Raw genomic sequence first — 16,854 nt, forward strand, 5'->3', positions numbered from 1 at the left:
TGGAAGTTTGTGTTTACGACCAAAAACGCCAGGGATTGGCTAAAAATACGACATGGGAATTTCTTTCGCGGATCGATTCACACTGAAACAAGATTAAACCATTTTTTTGAGTTTTTATTTGGCTGAAGATCAAACAGTTTTACACTTTTACTTTTGTCAGTGGTTGGAAAACATTCTGTAACTTTATTTTGATGTTAGGAGACCTGCAATAAAAAAAACACAAAAAAGTAATCGAGATTGCTTCTAAGTTCAAGTTGCAAACAGGTGGTTGGAGGAAAAACACAATTTCAGAGTTAAAAAACAAAACAAAAAAACAAAACAATATGCTGGATGTGAAAAAGCACTTCTGTGCAGAGCATAGTGTTCTTCTCTTGAATTGACTATGCAAGTTACCCAGTAAAATAAACAGATTTCTTATTCTTTTTGAAATGCACATTCTTGTTGATGCAACAAAAATCTAACCCAGATCAAATGAATGAGCCTGCAGAGAACAAAGCTGAGGGTGTAGTGGCCTTTCGCTGGTAGGTGACAGACAAACTGATTCTAGCTGAAAGCTTGAAGACGGCTACCTCTATAACTCTGCACAGAAAACACAAAACAAACACACTGCTGTTGTTCAGCTCGCCACACTGATCATCAGTATCGGCAGTACGCTCCCGAGTCTTAGAGGAGTCCCTCCATCTCCCTCATAAAGGCTTCATACACCTGGTCTTTAGTCTTCATGTTGGGCTGAGACACAGCACCCATCTGAGATGGATTGGCCACGCCCATAGGAGCTGCTGCGGTGTGCTGTTTCTGCCACTGGCCTACTCCCACACCTTCATCTCCCCTCCTTCCTCCAACAGAACCCCCTGCTTTCTCCATGGGCCCAGGTGCTGCTCCTGGCATTGCTCCAACCTTGTCCCTACGCACCCTCAGCGCTGTGGGCACAAAGCGGGTGACCTCTGCCTTGGGATTGATAATTTGAGGTTTGGCAGAGATGGTGGCCCCGCCTGCACCGGCACCTGCCGCCAGGTTGCCTCCTGCAGCTGCAACAGAGGTGATGTTTGCGCGTTTTTCGATGGTGGGCGCGTGGTGATGGCTGGGGGGATTGCTGCCAGGATTGGTGCCTGTGGAGGCAGCAGCTGTCCCAGGCGGAGGGGGCATCTGCATGACACCGGGTCGCATGGGCATAGCAGGGGGTTGCAGGTTGGCCTGTAAACCGTCCTGGCTGGATCCTGAGCCTTTTTGCCGCTGAACAATGTTTGGAGGAGCACTCAGCACATTCGAATTGAGAGGTGGAGGGAAGAGAGAGAGAGGTGGTGCAAGAGGACGCGGGGGCCCTCCAGCTCTTGGGGGAGGAGGTGGGATACCTACAAGGAGGAAAAAACATATGTGAGAAATGCATTCAACAGAAGTTCTCACTATTTTATATCTTTAGATTGCCTCCACACACATGTGCCTACCTGGTGGTGCTGGGGGTGGTAATCTGGGAGGTGGACCACGTGGTGGAGGGCCTGGTGGAAGGCCAGGAGGGGGGCCTGGTGGAGGACCAGGTGGTCGACCTGGTGGAGGCCCAGGAGGCAGAAGCCGAGGCATTGGAGCCCTCATTCCTGCAGGCATGCCAGGAGGCCTCAAGAACGGAGGAGCACCTGAAGATAACAGAAGATCTCTTTGAAAAAAACGATGCAGAGCATTCACACTTAGAGAAGTAGAAGACGCCCACAGAACAGGCACAGGAAATTACTCTAGTATCACTTCAGAATTGAAGCATTCAATCTTTTAGCTAATCAGAATGCGAACCTGGTGGGGGGCCAGGAGGTGGGCCAGATGGTGGACCAGGAGGCCTCATTGGTGGTGCCGGAGGTGGACCAAGTGGTGGAGGTCCTGTCATCGGTGGCCCTTGCATGTGTGGAGGCCCTTGCTGTCCCGTGGTCCCAGCTGGAGGGGGCAGTCGCTGATTGGCCATGAGATGGGACTGGTTGTCCCCTGGAGGGCCTCTGTCCTCTATGTCAGAGCTGTCTGATTCATCTGTGTATTCTTCCTCTACCTCTTCTTCTTCCTCTTCTTCAGGAACTGACTGACCTGAAGACAAAAAATAAATAAATAAAAATGCCATAGCATATCTCCATACAAAGAAAAGAAACAGAGGAGCACAAGCTTAGTAAGTGCTTAGCATTGACAGTACCTGCCATCCTTAACATCATGGCTTGCAGAGGTGTAATGGCCTTGGTCTTCTTCACAACCCTCTTCTTCTTCTTTTTTCCGTCACGGGGTGCCTCTGCAGGCATATCTGCGAAACGTACGCTACGACCTGCAGTAGTCAAACAATAACAAATTCAGAAATACAACAGAATACAAACAGTTGTAAGATCAAGAGATAAATAAAGGCAACAAAGACGTGAGCTGAGGCTTAAATGTGTTGAAGCAGTCAGAAACACTCACCACCATGTCTTTCACTTCTGTCTCTATCTTCTTCTCGTTCTCTCTCATCGTCCTGCCTGTCCAAGCGCATTCTCTGTTCGCCATCTCCCCCTTCATCTCTCTCTTCTTCACTGATGTCTTCAGAGTCGCTGTCGTCATCAATATCGTCCTGATCTCTGTCGCTCTCACTCCCGCTGTCCCGATCTCTCCCCAAATCCATTGCAGAGTCCTTTTCAAATCCAGGAATGGAAGGCTCTGTTCAAAGGAGAAATAGTGTAACAAGAAGAAATGTTAAATTATAGGTGAAAAAAAATCATTTGATTATCAGAGGGAAACTGGCTGTATCTCACCTGCATCTGTGCCGTAACCGCGTCGAGCAGGTCCATACAGTGCCAGGACCTGAGGAGGTGGGGGGCCAGGTGGAGGCCCAGGGGGCTTCTTCCCTGGAGGTAAGCGTGGGACACCTGGCACTGTTGCCAATGCTGGTCCGGAGGACGATGGTCCTTTACTAAGACATGCATAAAAACAGAATTAACTCAACTGCACATTAAAATTCTAAATGTCACATACGGAGTTTAACTGCTGAAACTTTTACTACTCATAGAATGAGTCTTACCCAAAAGTGGAGCTCTTCTTCAATATGGAGGGAGGCTGAGCCCCTGGTAATGGGATGTCCTGGATGTGGATACTGGATGGGGCATGAGGCATGTCTGGTAGAGGGATACTGTCAACCTCCACCAACTCTGCATTCTGAAAAAGAGGAAACGTCACACAACAGAGTAAACAGAGAGCACAACAAAGGATAAATAAGGTAATGGAGCACACATCTGAAGCACTCAAGCTCAAGACAAATAAAAGACGAGTAATGGGTTTTGGTGTCTCCCCAAAATTTTAATAATCCTGACTTTTAAGATTTTTTTCCAGGCCAACAAGGCGTACACAAGCCTGTAGGAAAATGTGCATACAATATACCTCTCATCCCTGCATCAATTCATGCAAGATTTATTATAAACTGAGGAACCCCGCCCCCCCAAACTGTCATGTAGATTCAACACACCTTGACTGAGTCAAAATAAAGAGACAGCTGCCCTCTTTTGGTCTCATAGTCCAGTTCAAGTTTGCGTAGCTCTTTGTAGGTTTCGGGATTCTCTCTTTCGTACAGACGAACAATGCGCTCAAATGTCTCACGCAACTTCTTCCTCTTGTCCCGCAACACCTTCTCATTCAGCAACGGCTGCTGAACTGGGTTGAACTCTGTTCAGAAACAAAGTAATTATTTTCATTAGAAAAGCAGCAAATGAATTGTAGAAATCAGATTTTGACTGTGATTTTCTGCTGTTACCTAAAGGCCTGAAATCCTTAAATACACACATGAATTATATATAGTATAACTCTACTGATACACGTGTTCCACAAGCTCAGGTCCTCTACTAGTGGCAAACATACAACTAAATAGCTACAACTAAATATATTTCTAACATGTAAACTCCATAAACTCAGCCCTGTCATCTCACCCATCTCATCCAGCTTCTCCATGTCTCTGATGATCTGTCTGGGATCCTTCATCTTCAGGACTGCTGCTCTCACCATCATCCTCTGCTTCTTGTTCTAATATTTCCAAAAGAAAATGATGTTACCATCATATTATCACAGTATTATTATCCTGCATATTTAGAATTATCTTCTTTTAAAAGTGAATGGTTCTAACCTTTTTTAACTCCCTTTTTCTGGCCTCCTTTCCTGTAGGAGTGGGGGTTGGGGGGAGAAAGAAATGACCATTTTTATATCTAATCAGCAACTGAGCATTCAGGAGATCAATTCATGATTGAATTAGCGCCAGTTTGTTATCAGCACTTACTGGCCTGGTCGGTGGGATTCATAAACTTCCCACTCTTGGTGGAGGAGGTTGAACGTCGCCCCATTGTGACGGTGGGTCTGCTTCACGCTGCCATGTAATACAGCAAAACAGAAGAGAAGATAAATGTAAAGGAAACCATACGTTGTTATTTTATGGTACGTTCAAAAACAAGTCGGAATTTGTCACAACGTAAAATAACACTTTTAGCTCATATTTATGAATCAATGACACTTAAAACAATGTTTGAATTCATTTTTGACAAACTGCAGTCTCCTTTTTGTTAATTCTAACTTCGATATCAAGGCAATTTAACCAAACTGTCTGCAATACACACCTTAAAGAACTTTACTGTTAGCTATTATTAGCAAAGAAGATAAGAAAGTTGACAATCAACGCACGACTCAATCTAAGCTCCCCCAACATCTATGTGTTACGCTTTTGCACAATTAAACTATTGAATGAGCTGAAAAACACCACAGAGCCAATCACACTTTTGTAACACAAACACACAGACATATATATATATATATATATATATGTTAAATCATGCCGGTCAAAAGCATTTGCTTGGCAGGTTAGCGGCTAACGTTAGCTTGCACTTATAGCTAGGCCCGCGTTAGCAACGAAAGCAGCACAGGAGGGAAAAATGCACTGTACCTTTTATTCAGTAAAAACTCACAGGGCACAACGCCCTACACACACGCACACCTCCGTGTGCCAAAAGCAATGCAACGCGTTTTGCGTACGCCCTTAAAGAGAAATCCAAACCCCCCAGAATTGAAAATCACACCGTGGCTTCGCTAACCGTCCGCCATGTTTACTGCCGCGAATGAAAGCGGAAAGGCGATTTTGACGTCATCAAAACAAGCGAGCAGTGAAAGAAAAATAAAACTAACTGGACAAACGGTATTATTTAAAACTTCACTTTATAGTATTTGTACATATACTAGGACTTTATTATTTTCATATTGTATGGCGCAATGTGGCTCTAACGATAACGAAGGGTGATTCTTGTTACAGGATCCAAGACTGCACTCTAGCGATACTGCCCCCCGATGGTTACAAGTAGCAATTACAACCTCACTGCACTGGTGTGCCAAAAAGTGGTCGTATGTGTTGGGTTGCGTATGCCAATCACTTTTTGCGTGGTTTTTTTTTATGTCTAGATATCTTTTTATGTTTGTTTTTTTGTCTAATATAGTTGCTTATATTGTTAAATAGGCTGCAGTAAACAGAGTTTAAAAAATGGGTTATATGTTAAATAAATCCAATTTGAAAGCAGCTCTATGAATCATTATATCCATCCATCCAGTCCTTTTCGGCCACTTGAAGAACATCACAGTTCTTTAAAGGACTGTGATTTTTTATAACTTCTGCAGCCCTCCAGGCCAGACCTCGTTTGAAAACGACATTTTTAATGTCAGTGACACCTTTTTACCTGAATAAATGAAGGCTGCATAAAAGTCACATCTGATGAAAAGAAGTTTCTTTTTGTATAAGACAGTCTGCAAACAGAATGACATAAATCTCTAGCATTCTGCACTTTATTCAAGGAAGTTAAGTAATGTGTTGTCTTTAAAAAGACAAACGTGCTAGTGAATTAAAGTTGGATGTTATGTTTTGTTCACAGTGCCTGAATATATATTATGGTCAACAAGGACTTCAAATTAGCCATTTTGATTCAGATAAATAATAATATAAATAGTGATTTTTCAAAATAAAAGTCCTATGGAGGTTTACAGTTTTCATCATGTGATCCAAAAATCTGTGGCTGTGTCCTGATTATGGTTGATGCGTTTTTAAAATCAGTCAGGCAGTCATGAAATAGTTTGAAGAGACAATTATTGAATGGAAATGCAGATGTCATCCAGCATCACATTTTTGTAGTACTGTGCAGTGCATGTTCTCAGAGAGTGACCTTAAACAGTTGTCCAAACACACAGTGGAATATAATATACAGACACACAAACTTGTGCAGAAATTACATTTTAATCATTAAAGTCACATCTGAACTATTTACAAAAACATTTGTCATATATTTACAGTAATTTTATCTACAGTTGATTTGTGTGTTTCACAGTTTTTGATTGTATGTCTTGTAGCAGTGCTCCTGCTGCTCTACATTCAGTTTTCCTTTCCTCTTTTGCTCGGTGGATGTTGAGGATGTGGCTAACTCGAAATGTCAAAATCATAGTTTGGGAGTTTGACTTTTTGCCCATACACCATGTCAATGTGTTCAAGTCCATCCTCGTTAGTTGATGTCTGCACCACAGGACGATTCAGTCTCTCCCACAGCTTTTTCTTAATGCGTCTCCCCAGCTCTAAACTGTAGGGACGAGGGCGGCCATTCTTGTACCTGCAAAAAGAAATTCAATCAAAATGATGCATGTGGTCAAAAACCTACTGTAACCATTTTAGAGCTGGCGATTTTAAAAAGTGACAGGAGATTTGGAGACAAACGTACGTCAGCATGCTATCTACCACCTCATGGTAGAGTCGCTGATAATCTTCCACTGAGAGATTGTGGATTTTTAAAGGGCTGTCACCGGAGCTGGTTGGCTGGTGGTCGGTACTGCATGGCTCGGGTCTGGGGGGCATTTTTTTTGCCACTGGCAGGTCGTCATGTGAGATAGCAGAGGGAGGCACCGAGTTCTTTCGAGGTTTAACCAAAGGTCGGGAAGAACTGGATGCTGGGCTTCGCTTCCTTTTCTGGGGCTGACTGGCTATTCTATCAGAGCGCCGGGGCCTCAGGGTTGAATTAATAACCTGGAGAAAGGTCAGAAGCACACAAGGGAATGTCAGTAGTTATTAATGACCTCATTTTTTTCAAACAAGACAAAAATTTAAATTTGATGAACGACATGGAAGTCCAAACTCCAAAATCCTTAAATGGTTCTGTTAATGAAATTTTACACATCCAACCTGGTCCTTGCTGCAGCATGGTTGTTTGCTGCAGGCTCTGGGTTTCTTTGCATCACGGGCCCGGCATGCAGTGTTTTTCATCCGATAATTATGGTCTTTGAGGTGAACGGGCACAGTAAGCTGCAGGTATACACAAAAATGACAGTAATGCAAACATCAGTTAGTAGTTCATGAAACATTTAAAAACAAACAAACCCTTTAATATGTCCAAAAACTACTTAAACCACTTGCATGGTTGAATAACTTGTCCACAGTGAGTGTAACGACAAAAAATATCCAACATGTTCACAGAAAATCATAAGAACTAAAACCAGGACAATGCATCAAGGTCAGTGTAATAAAAGACTGTCAACTTATGGGCTCATCATGTTAGAGCTTCACTGCTGCATACCCCCAAATGACATTTCAAATAATAATTTACATAAGTTAACAAACACCAAAGTCCATGTTGTATTAAACTCTAATTTCTGTTATAATCATTGCTGCTTATTGCCGTTTTTGAACAATGCAGATGCACAAAATACCTTTGTAACTGGCTAAGCTCGGTCATGTGTGGTTTAAATGATTTTGAGAATTCAGATGATGCTGAACATCATTGCTTGCTAATTTGTAAATAAACATTTTAGGGATTAGCTTTTCTACAGTGAATAAAGTCTCAGTGTTTACTTTTTTTATCCCCCCAAACAGCAACATGCACCCCCCCTGGTGATCATTATGCATTTCAGTTAATCACAGATGTAGGATACTCTACTTATTAGCAAAAACTGAACATTTTTTATCTCAGCTGCAAACTTTGGTGACATGTCTGCCACAAGATCATTTAATACACGCAAAAGAAAACATTATAGGTAACATGCAAGTTTAAATGATGCACAGTTTACCCTGTTTACAGCTAGAGTGCAACAGTCTAACATGCAAGCATAACTCCCACGTGTGTAGGCCTAAATTGGGAGTTTTTAATGCCTTTTATTCACATATATGTCTTCTATATTTTCACGTTGCCCTGTTGGCAAAGTGAACTCTTTCAAAACTTCCAAACTATATTGAAAACGGTCATAAAATCTCACCTTGTCCATGACGGATGATGGATGCTGGGTCGCTTTCCTTCGTGACGGTGGGAGTTGAACTCTTGTAAGGCTGCAAGAAGTCTTGAGCAGAAAGGTGTCTTACTTTTGCAGAAATTTGCAGAAATTTGCAGAAATCCCTTGTAGCTTTGCACAACACGTCGAGTGAAATGTGTCTGAACTATATCAAAAGATGCAATGCAAATAGAACCTGGGGACGCATAGCAACCACGCTCGCTTAAATCACGCTTTTTTGTACCTACTGTTAAAAATCCCTGTAATAATTATTTTTAGTGAGTTTTTCCCCCAGTTCAACTTTAGTTATGGCGGCTTTTTTTTTTTTAATATTTGGGCATCCACATAATTACTGCATCAAAGTGGTGCGTAATGATCATATGAAAATACGTCAGAACAGAGCAAAAGTGGTTTAGCTGCCACAGCATATCACATCAGCTCATTGTAATTAAAAATACTGGACTTCATAAGTTGTGCTTATTTTATAAATGGCCCGGAGAGTAGCAAATTCTCTCTTTCTACTCACTGTACTGAACCCGCTGCACTACCTACTTTGACCAATAGGTGTCAGCATTTTACCGTGGAAACAGCTATGCTTTGTACAGCTCCAAAGTCAATCTCTAGAGCGATGTGTTGCAGAAATAACTTCTTTCCAAAAGGTGTCTGTATAAAAATCTCTCTTATGCTCTGTCAGTTTGCAGTGCCTTAGTCTTTGGTGGTATTTCTGACCGCTCATGCTCATGAATCCACATGCAACGCACTGTCTGTCCCAGCCTCAGAAATGGATTTAAGACGATTTCTTTCGATATATCACCCTGTGGTCAGTTTTTGACATTCGTTTTGTTGCGGTCTTCAAAACAGAAAACAGTTACATCTGAGAGAAGATTTTAAATAAAACTAAAAGGGACAATTATATAATACATAAGAGACTTTATTGTCAGTGAGTCACTGTCACAGTATCACAACCAAATTAGGTGGTGCAAGAAAAAAACAAGAAAAAAACCCACAAAACAAAAGTTAAATAATACCAACACTAAATACTAAATTCTGAAATGCCTCTATGTTATAAATGTAAATGGTCTGGTTTTTATACAGCATTTTTCTGCTCCACTTGCACACTCAGAGCACTTTATACAACATGCCTCATTCACCCATTCACACACACATTCATACCTTTTTCTAGTGTGTTTTTTTTTTTTTACATAACATTGACATACATTCACACTCTACAGCGTTTATGGAATACAGTATATGTTTTCTTGTTGCATCAGTAAAAGAACTTTTTTTTCTTGAGCCCTTATCTGGAGCTCATCTGAGTTTATTTCAGATTGTGGGAGGAAAGAAAATGAGAACGCAAACCCCAGCTCATCAGGGGGTCTGAACAAGGGATTTTTTAATTTAATTTAATTTTTGTTGCTGAGAGGCCACAATTCAAATCATTGCACTGCTAACAAATACTTAACCTAAATTATAGCCAGAGTTCATGTTGCTTAACAAAGTGGTTTTAAAAAAAACAAAAACAAAAAAACGAATGCCATTATACATGGACTGTGCAACGTGGATTTCGGTAAGTGTGATTACCCACACAAATGTCTGTCAAAGAAACCGTTCATCCATCAATGAAAGAACAGAAGATACTCTGTTTGTTCAATGGCACACCTTCAAACCTGGTAAGAAGACCCAAGTGCAGGGCACATAAGGAAGGTAAATAACAAATATGCATCTTTACTGGCGTAATGCAAAAATAGGAAAAAGTCCCAAAGAGTAAACTAAGCTGTGCACAAGGAAATAAACAGAACAGGAATCCAACACCTGAGCACAAGAAAAAGGAGGATAGGTTAACAACTTGACAAAGGGGAAAGACAAGACTATCCACTACGAGAGAAGATGTGGGGATCTCGTATGCCCAGCTCTCCTCCACTCCCAACATACCCTGGAATAGCAGCTCGAAGAAGGCTCACAACAACATAAATGACTCCTCCCATCCAAAGTATAAGCTGGATCTAAACCAGGGATGTCAAACTTATACTACAAGGAAACTGCATTAAATTGGTGGGCCTAATTATATGATGAAACGCAGGTGAGAGTAATGAGGATGGGGCATTCAATCACAAAGGAGGGGAACAAAAGCAAGAAAAAGGCTTGAAAAAGACAGAAAAAAACCTAACCTACAGACTAAAACAGGAAATGACAAAAACATGAAAATCTAACACATGAAGACGAACATTACGGGCTGGAAAAACCAGAAACACAGCCAATGTAACAATGAGCAAACAGAACAAATACACTGCAGAAACCTGAAACTATGACATGTTAACCATTGTTGGCTCGCAGACCAACAGGCCCTCTGGCTGCTGGCAGAAGGGCAGAAAAACACATCTTCTCTCACAGGATTGTCACATAAGTCAGTCAGCCTCACGGAGCAATTAATATTACTCCTCATATCTGCTATACATAAATAATAATAATAATTAAAAGAATGCCAAATATATCCAAGATACTGAGAGGGGAGGGGATAAACTTTAAACAGTTAAAGCAGCACATCATCTGCTAAAGCCAGTGCCCTATTTTTCATATTTCAAGTAAGCAGTCAGAACCTGTACCAAGATCTTCATTTCCTCATGCTCCACCTCTTCACCCACTTTCAGGAAATTCGCCCTGATAAGAACCTGTATTTCCTTGCTGACAGATAATTACATTCTAATTAAAGCATGGGAAGCCCCAAGCATCCCCACAATGTGGTAATTTTACTTTTGAACCGCTAGGTGTTCTGGTCTTTGTGGCTGTACATCTATTAAACTTCTTAAAGGGGTTCATGTATTTTTTCTTAAACCAACAAGTATTTATTTGTAATTCATGCTCTGTGTTGATCATTATATCACTACTAGTGCTGATGTTAAATGGGTTCTGTGGAAACTATTCCACATGACTGAGCTAGAAGCAGTTTACCTCTCAGTCTAATAATCCCTTCATTGTGCAAGGAGACAGTTTTGGTAACCTAAACGAACATCAACATTGTCCTCGTTATGACTCACTGTGATTTCGTAGAACCAGGTGAATTTCTCCCAGTCAATCAGCAAAGATCAGGTTATGTGGCAGATAATGCCACATAACCTAAAGCGTGGAAGTACTGACCTTACTTAATTCCATAAAAAGTGACAAAAACATTAGCGTCCGCTGTACATTGTGTGGGAAGAACTCCCCCCCTCCCCAAACTTCTGAGCAAGTACCCAGCACGCTGCCACAGGAATGTGAAATTCACAGAGAAACCCCCGGATCCCCCCACTGACACCTCCGCCTGCTCCACTCCTGCTAAACAGGTGACAATAGATTTAAGAACGACAGGACTCAGTGCCGTTGAGTCTTTGATTTTATTTGTTTTCTGCTGTGTTTTACTTGCATCTATTTGAAAGAGTGTAAACACACAAAAAATTATTTTATTTTATATTCTGGAATATGCAGAAAATAGGTTTAATTGTTAAACAAATTTCTTCAATTCAAAGACTGTTGCATGTAATTTAATTTTTGCTTGATGCAATGTGCACAAAGTTAAAAGATTAAAATGAATAAAACAAGTTTTGAACACAGACTTTTTTATTTGATTCAGTTTTATATGATGGATTATGCAGAAAAAGTAGAATTGGGCTGAAAGGTCTATTGCTTTATTATCTATTCAGGTTGTGTATCATGTTTTTTAAAAGTAACTAAGTCACCAAGTAACTAATTACTTTTGAAAATAAGTAATCAGTAAAGTAACGGGATTACCTTTTTGGAGAAGTAATCAGTAATTAGTTACTAATTATTTTTTTCAAGTAACTTGACCAGCACTGGTCATCATAACATCAAAACTGACAGGGGTAACTTAATGAAACCCTTGCATTATCCAAACTTAAAAGATAATTTTTTAGAAATTAGTGAAATGTGTAGTATAAAAATGGTGACCTGTTTACTTAAAATTAGCAGCAGGTATTAGACATCGACCAGACGGATCTAAGGAGCCATTATACCTCTAAAACAAAACAAAACAAACCAAAACAAAACAAAACAACAAAAAAACTCCAGACAAACAGAAAAACTCCTAATAAATAAATAAACATAGAACATAGGTAAACAGGATATTTGATGTTGCCAGAACTTTGTATATCACTGTATAGTGATCCAGTGACAGATTTGACCCATTTATACATGATTTTCTTTATTCATTTATTTTTTTGTGACCTTATAATAGTTTTATTATACTTAAATCACATATAGTGGTGTTTACTTTTACTGTAAGTCTTATTACTGCTAAAATTAACGGAATAATTAAAGATTTGTAATTTATTTAGTTTTAATTGAGTTACATACAAAACAATGTGCAGAAACCACCACGAGTTAGAATGCTATTTGTCTACTTCTTGCTGCATAGTTACAATTTCTATATCAGTATTTTGCTTTAAGTCGATTTACTGTTCTTTCAAAACTGACTGACCAACTCCAAAATGTACTCGCTTTTGTTTTGGAGCTGTCTGCTGTAATAGGATGTGCTCATTTCAGAGAATTAACTAGAATGAGCTTAAATCTTTGAGAAAAGATACTGGACGCAAATACTTTACATGCATTCAAACAATGAAGCATGCAATTCAGAGTCACATGCAACGGGAGAAGACAGTGCTTTTTAGAATAGAAATATCCTTTATTGTGAAATTCAGGTGTTCCAGCAGCAAAGTGACAGGCAGATGGAGCATTATTCATTTAACAAGCATGGTTAATGGCACTGCTGAATATGTATAAGTATGATATATTCTTGTCTTTTTAAAAGGATTTTTTTCTACAACCTTCTGATTTGTTATTTACAGTGCAAATTGTTGCGTGGACAGCCTAAGATTAAAACACAAATAAACACAAAACTGACTGTCTTCACATTTATCTTTTCATTTATGTAACTTCATGTAAGAAAATCAACTTTGTGTAATCTGAATCCATTCAAAAGTCTCATTGTTACGGTTTATTCACTACTGTGATGGCACTGGCTTTGGGTAATCATAAATGCTCAGTCGTTCCCAAGTCCCGTTTTTGGTGTCCAGCCAGTTGCTGGGAGAATAGATCCCTATTCCTCCTTCCTGCACTTCCTCATTTTCCTCTCCAGAAGGACACAACTCGTCCTCCTCTGAGCTGCTTTTCCCGGCGCTGTCTCCCCTGTTGCGAAATTTCTCTTCATTAATATACTTGTAGCAGAAGCTGCAGATCCTCAGCTTTTTAGTGGGGTGGATGTGACTAATAACAGCGCGTTGCTTGGAGCAGGAATTGCAGACCAAGAAGCCGCAATTCCTGCAGTGGTGTCGACGATTGGCCGGACCAAACTTTGTAGTGAGGCACCGCATGCATTTGCACGCAGCCTGATCAGGAATCCAGGAAACAGCAAACTTCTTGCTAGGTTTGCGGCTGGTGCCCTGCATTAGGCTGGACCGGCATTCATTGATGTGCTCTATCCAGGCCTTCTTCTCCTCGGACGAAGGGGCGGACACAAAAAAAGACTTCCTTGGAGTTCGGATCAGCCACTGATGCTTGAATATGTCACTGTCCTCCAGGTCTTCCAGCTCAATGTCCTCTAAAATCATAGTGAATTTGATAACAACATAAAAATTACATGGATAAAGTGGTATGATCAGAAAGCACGAACATATGAAGGTTTTTAGTTAAATTAGCACAGCACACTCACTATTTTCTGCCTGCCACTCATTTTATGAACAGTATTCAATACTGTTGGTTCTTACTGAAGCTTTTGTCTATTTTTCTTTCTCTTCAGTCATAAAATTGTTTTTTTTGCCAGTGTCACACTAATCTTCTCACAGCAGGTTAGCTGCAGGAAACGCAGATGAATGTCTCACCTAAAGGGATGATCTTCTGCTTTTTGTACCAGCGACCGGGCACAACAATGCTGCCGTACACCAGAATATCAGTGAAGAGGAAGAAGATTTTCTGCTGTATCTTCTTGCGACCCTGCTTTAATACAGTTCCCTCTCCGATTAGAATCCGGCCCGGCTTGCACAAGGGCTTCCCTGCTTGATGGAACGAGTTCTCCACCGCCTGCACACGCTCTTGGTTCTCTCGTTCAAAGGTTGGGTGATCCATCATTTCTTTGGCGTGAACAACATGTGCAGCTTGAGAGTGTCTGAACTTCAGTGCCTTTTAAAACTATTGGTGGTGATGCAACGGGGCGTTCCAAGTAACAAACATGTTATACCGGAAGCCAAGAAATAGAGGAGTGAGGCAGCACTAACGGGAAAAATAGAAACTGGTCAAACAAAACAATCAAGAAAGAAAGAACATTTTAAAAAAGTGGAGTCCTTCATTGTAGAAAGATTATACAGTATTACATATTTATATGTTGCTTTAAACAAGGGAAGCTCCCTTTTGTGCAGCAACAACTTTCACATGGTATTTCCAAAACAAAATCTTAATTCTTATTTGGCAGTAGAGTGTACGCTAAAGGCAACAGTATGATTTTCTCCCTCTGCAGAGTCACTTCACAGAGAGGTGCAAGAATGTCAGAATTCTTTTCACATCCTTAATGAAAAAAGCAAAACAAATTATGCTTGCACAACATTGCTCAATCAGTACGAGCATTTTTATTGAGAACACGAACATAAGTTTTGACCCTTTGGGTTAGGGCTGGGATGCCTGGCAGGTTTACTTTATGATTCTTATCGTCTTGCTAAAAGACTTCTAGAGTGAGATTTTTCATTTTTAAAGTTTTTTGTTTTTCCATATTCTCACGGACTTTAGAAAAAAGATGCATTTTTTAACGTTTTTTTTTTTTTTTTTTTTTTTTTCAGCTATAACTCATGAAATTTGACATTTTATGTCAGGGTAATCTGTAAAATGATTCTTGATGAAACAACAGATTAAAATGGAATAACAAAGCAATCACAGAGTTAAAATTCATAGTAAAACATGTCATGAAACTTGTTGAGCAACTCAGCCAGCCACATTATGTGAAACAAACACAGTGCCCTGCTTTATGCTGCCAAGTCCTTGGCCTCTTTAACACAGTTCTAAATATAGAAACTAACTATGCAAAAAGGGCAGACACAAGGTAATTTTATTTCATGCCAAAAGGCTTCTATGTGGTGTGCACAAGGCAGAATTCCTGGATGTTTCTGTTATTGCAACGAGGTAAACAGTTGCCAGTAAAATTGTTAGTTGTGGACTGAAAGTAAAAGATAACCTATTTATTAATGAATAAATAAAAACAATGCACAACAATAAATAATAAACAATTATTAACAAGAATAACAAGAAAGAAAGAAAGAAAGGGAGAATAAAAAGGGGATGGCCCAGCGTCCCAGACTCCGACCAGACTGCCAGCTCCTCCCAGCCCCTGCCCCGAGTAAGCAATCATTAACTATTAAATATATTGCGTTAATTTGTAGACACTAGTTAGCTTAGCACAAAAACAGCACACGTGGAAATGAGCTAGCCTTGTTCTTTTTGTTTCTAACAGTTAAATGCAACATGTCAATTTATTATTTTCTCATGCCTTAAGCACATGTGCTTCGGATTTCGCTTTTAATTTGCTCAGACTCTGGACTCTATGAGCAGTTCAGCTATGTATGTATGGCAGGGGGTTCTGTATCAGGCTGGAGAGGCCCCAATACTGAACATTTAATCGTTTAAATGTGAGGAAGCCATAGTAACCTGAGAGAACTTTATTCTAGGACTTTATTATTTTCATATTGTATGGCGCAATGTGGCTCTAACGATAACGAAGGGTGATTCTTGTTACAGGATCCAAGACTGCACTCTAGCGATACTTCCCCCCGATGGTTACAAGTAGCAATTACAACCTCACTGCACTGGTGTGCCAAAAAGTGGTCGTATGTGTTGGGTTGCGTATGCCAATCACTTTTTGCGTGGTTTTTTTTATGTCTAGATATCTTTTTATGTTTGTTTTTTTTGTCTAATATAGTTGCTTATATTGTTAAATAGGCTGCAGTAAACAGAGTTTAAAAAATGGGTTATATGTTAAATAAATCCAATTTGAAAGCAGCTCTATGAATCATTATATCCATCCATCCAGTCCTTTTCGGCCACTTGAAGAACATCACAGTTCTTTAAAGGACTGTGAGTTTTTATAACTTCTGCAGCCCTCCAGGCCAGACCTTGTTTGAAAACGACATTTTTAATGTCAGTGACACCTTTTTACCTGAATAAATGAAGGCTGCATAAAAGTCACATCTGATGAAAAGAAGTTTCTTTTTGTATAAGACAGTCTGCAAACAGAATGACATAAATCTCTAGCATTCTGCACTTTATTCAAGGAAGTTAAGTAATGTGTTGTCTTTAAAAAGACAAACGTACTAGTGAATTAAAGTTGGATGTTATGTTTTGTTCACGGTGCCTGAATATATATTATGGTCAACAAGGACTTCAAATTAGCCATTTTGATTCAGATAAATAATAATATAAGTAGTGATTTTTCAAAATAAAAGTCCTATGGAGGTTTACAGTTTTCATCATGTGATCCAAAAATCTGTGGCTGTGTTCTGATTATGGTTGATGCGTTTTTAAAATCAGTCAGGCAGTCATGAAATAGTTTGAAGAGACAAT

The 16,854-nt window shown here is 40.0% G+C and overlaps 3 protein-coding genes across 4 annotated transcripts; all 3 read right to left on the minus strand.

Annotated features, from left to right (window-relative positions):
* Positions 1 to 93: 93 nt before the first annotated feature.
* On the minus strand, positions 94 to 5,107 carry wbp11 (WW domain binding protein 11). The gene is made up of 12 exons (XM_003443185.5): positions 4,919 to 5,107; positions 4,262 to 4,348; positions 4,112 to 4,143; positions 3,918 to 4,011; positions 3,461 to 3,657; positions 3,020 to 3,153; positions 2,754 to 2,911; positions 2,425 to 2,658; positions 2,168 to 2,293; positions 1,783 to 2,064; positions 1,446 to 1,631; positions 94 to 1,352 (listed from the first exon to the last, which is right to left on the minus strand). The coding sequence occupies exons 2-12, from the start codon at positions 4,323 to 4,325 to the stop codon at positions 664 to 666; spliced, it is 2,196 nt and encodes a 731-aa protein (XP_003443233.1). The 5' UTR covers positions 4,326 to 4,348; positions 4,919 to 5,107; the 3' UTR covers positions 94 to 663.
* A 1,133-nt stretch (positions 5,108 to 6,240) lies between these two features.
* Positions 6,241 to 8,579, minus strand: LOC100692156 (uncharacterized protein C22orf31). 2 transcript variants are annotated; one of them, XM_003443186.5, is made up of 4 exons: positions 8,251 to 8,579; positions 7,184 to 7,303; positions 6,726 to 7,027; positions 6,241 to 6,617 (listed from the first exon to the last, which is right to left on the minus strand). In XM_003443186.5, the coding sequence occupies exons 1-4, from the start codon at positions 8,257 to 8,259 to the stop codon at positions 6,431 to 6,433; spliced, it is 618 nt and encodes a 205-aa protein (XP_003443234.1). In that variant the 5' UTR covers positions 8,260 to 8,579; the 3' UTR covers positions 6,241 to 6,430. The 2 variants fall into 2 exon arrangements, with proteins under 2 accessions (XP_003443234.1, XP_025762554.1); XM_025906769.1 differs by lacking the exon at positions 8,251 to 8,579 and adding an exon at positions 7,708 to 7,987.
* A 4,334-nt stretch (positions 8,580 to 12,913) lies between these two features.
* LOC109201998 (pleckstrin homology domain-containing family F member 2-like) lies at positions 12,914 to 14,433 on the minus strand. Its single transcript, XM_019358201.2, has 2 exons — positions 14,133 to 14,433; positions 12,914 to 13,852 (listed from the first exon to the last, which is right to left on the minus strand). Exons 1-2 carry the CDS (start codon positions 14,377 to 14,379, stop codon positions 13,257 to 13,259), a joined length of 843 nt encoding a protein of 280 aa, XP_019213746.1. The 5' UTR covers positions 14,380 to 14,433; the 3' UTR covers positions 12,914 to 13,256.
* Positions 14,434 to 16,854: the final 2,421 nt, after the last annotated feature.

The sequence above is a fragment of the Oreochromis niloticus genome, linkage group LG4 (assembly GCF_001858045.2).
Source record: "Oreochromis niloticus isolate F11D_XX linkage group LG4, O_niloticus_UMD_NMBU, whole genome shotgun sequence".
NCBI classification, from domain to species: domain Eukaryota; kingdom Metazoa; phylum Chordata; class Actinopteri; order Cichliformes; family Cichlidae; genus Oreochromis; species Oreochromis niloticus.

Bases quoted from the DNA above. Each gene is read 5' to 3' on its own strand.
- wbp11 (XM_003443185.5), bottom strand. From the start codon at position 4,325: ATGGGGCGACGTTCAACCTCCTCCACCAAGAGTGGGAAGTTTATGAAT. The intron at 3,658-3,917 runs GTGAGATGACAG...GTTTCTGAACAG, and splicing joins GGAGAAGCTGGATGAGATGG to AGTTCAACCCAGTTCAGCAG. The intron at 2,912-3,019 runs GTAAGACTCATT...TGCATGTCTTAG, and splicing joins AAGAAGAGCTCCACTTTTGG to TAAAGGACCATCGTCCTCCG.
- LOC100692156 (XM_003443186.5), bottom strand. The intron at 7,028-7,183 runs GTTGGATGTGTA...ACCTTTCTCCAG, and splicing joins CATGCTGCAGCAAGGACCAG to GTTATTAATTCAACCCTGAG. The intron at 6,618-6,725 runs GTACGTTTGTCT...TTCTTTTTGCAG, and splicing joins GTGGTAGATAGCATGCTGAC to GTACAAGAATGGCCGCCCTC.
- LOC109201998 (XM_019358201.2), bottom strand. From the start codon at position 14,379: ATGATGGATCACCCAACCTTTGAACGAGAGAACCAAGAGCGTGTGCAG. The intron at 13,853-14,132 runs GTGAGACATTCA...CTATGATTTTAG, and splicing joins GCAGAAGATCATCCCTTTAG to AGGACATTGAGCTGGAAGAC.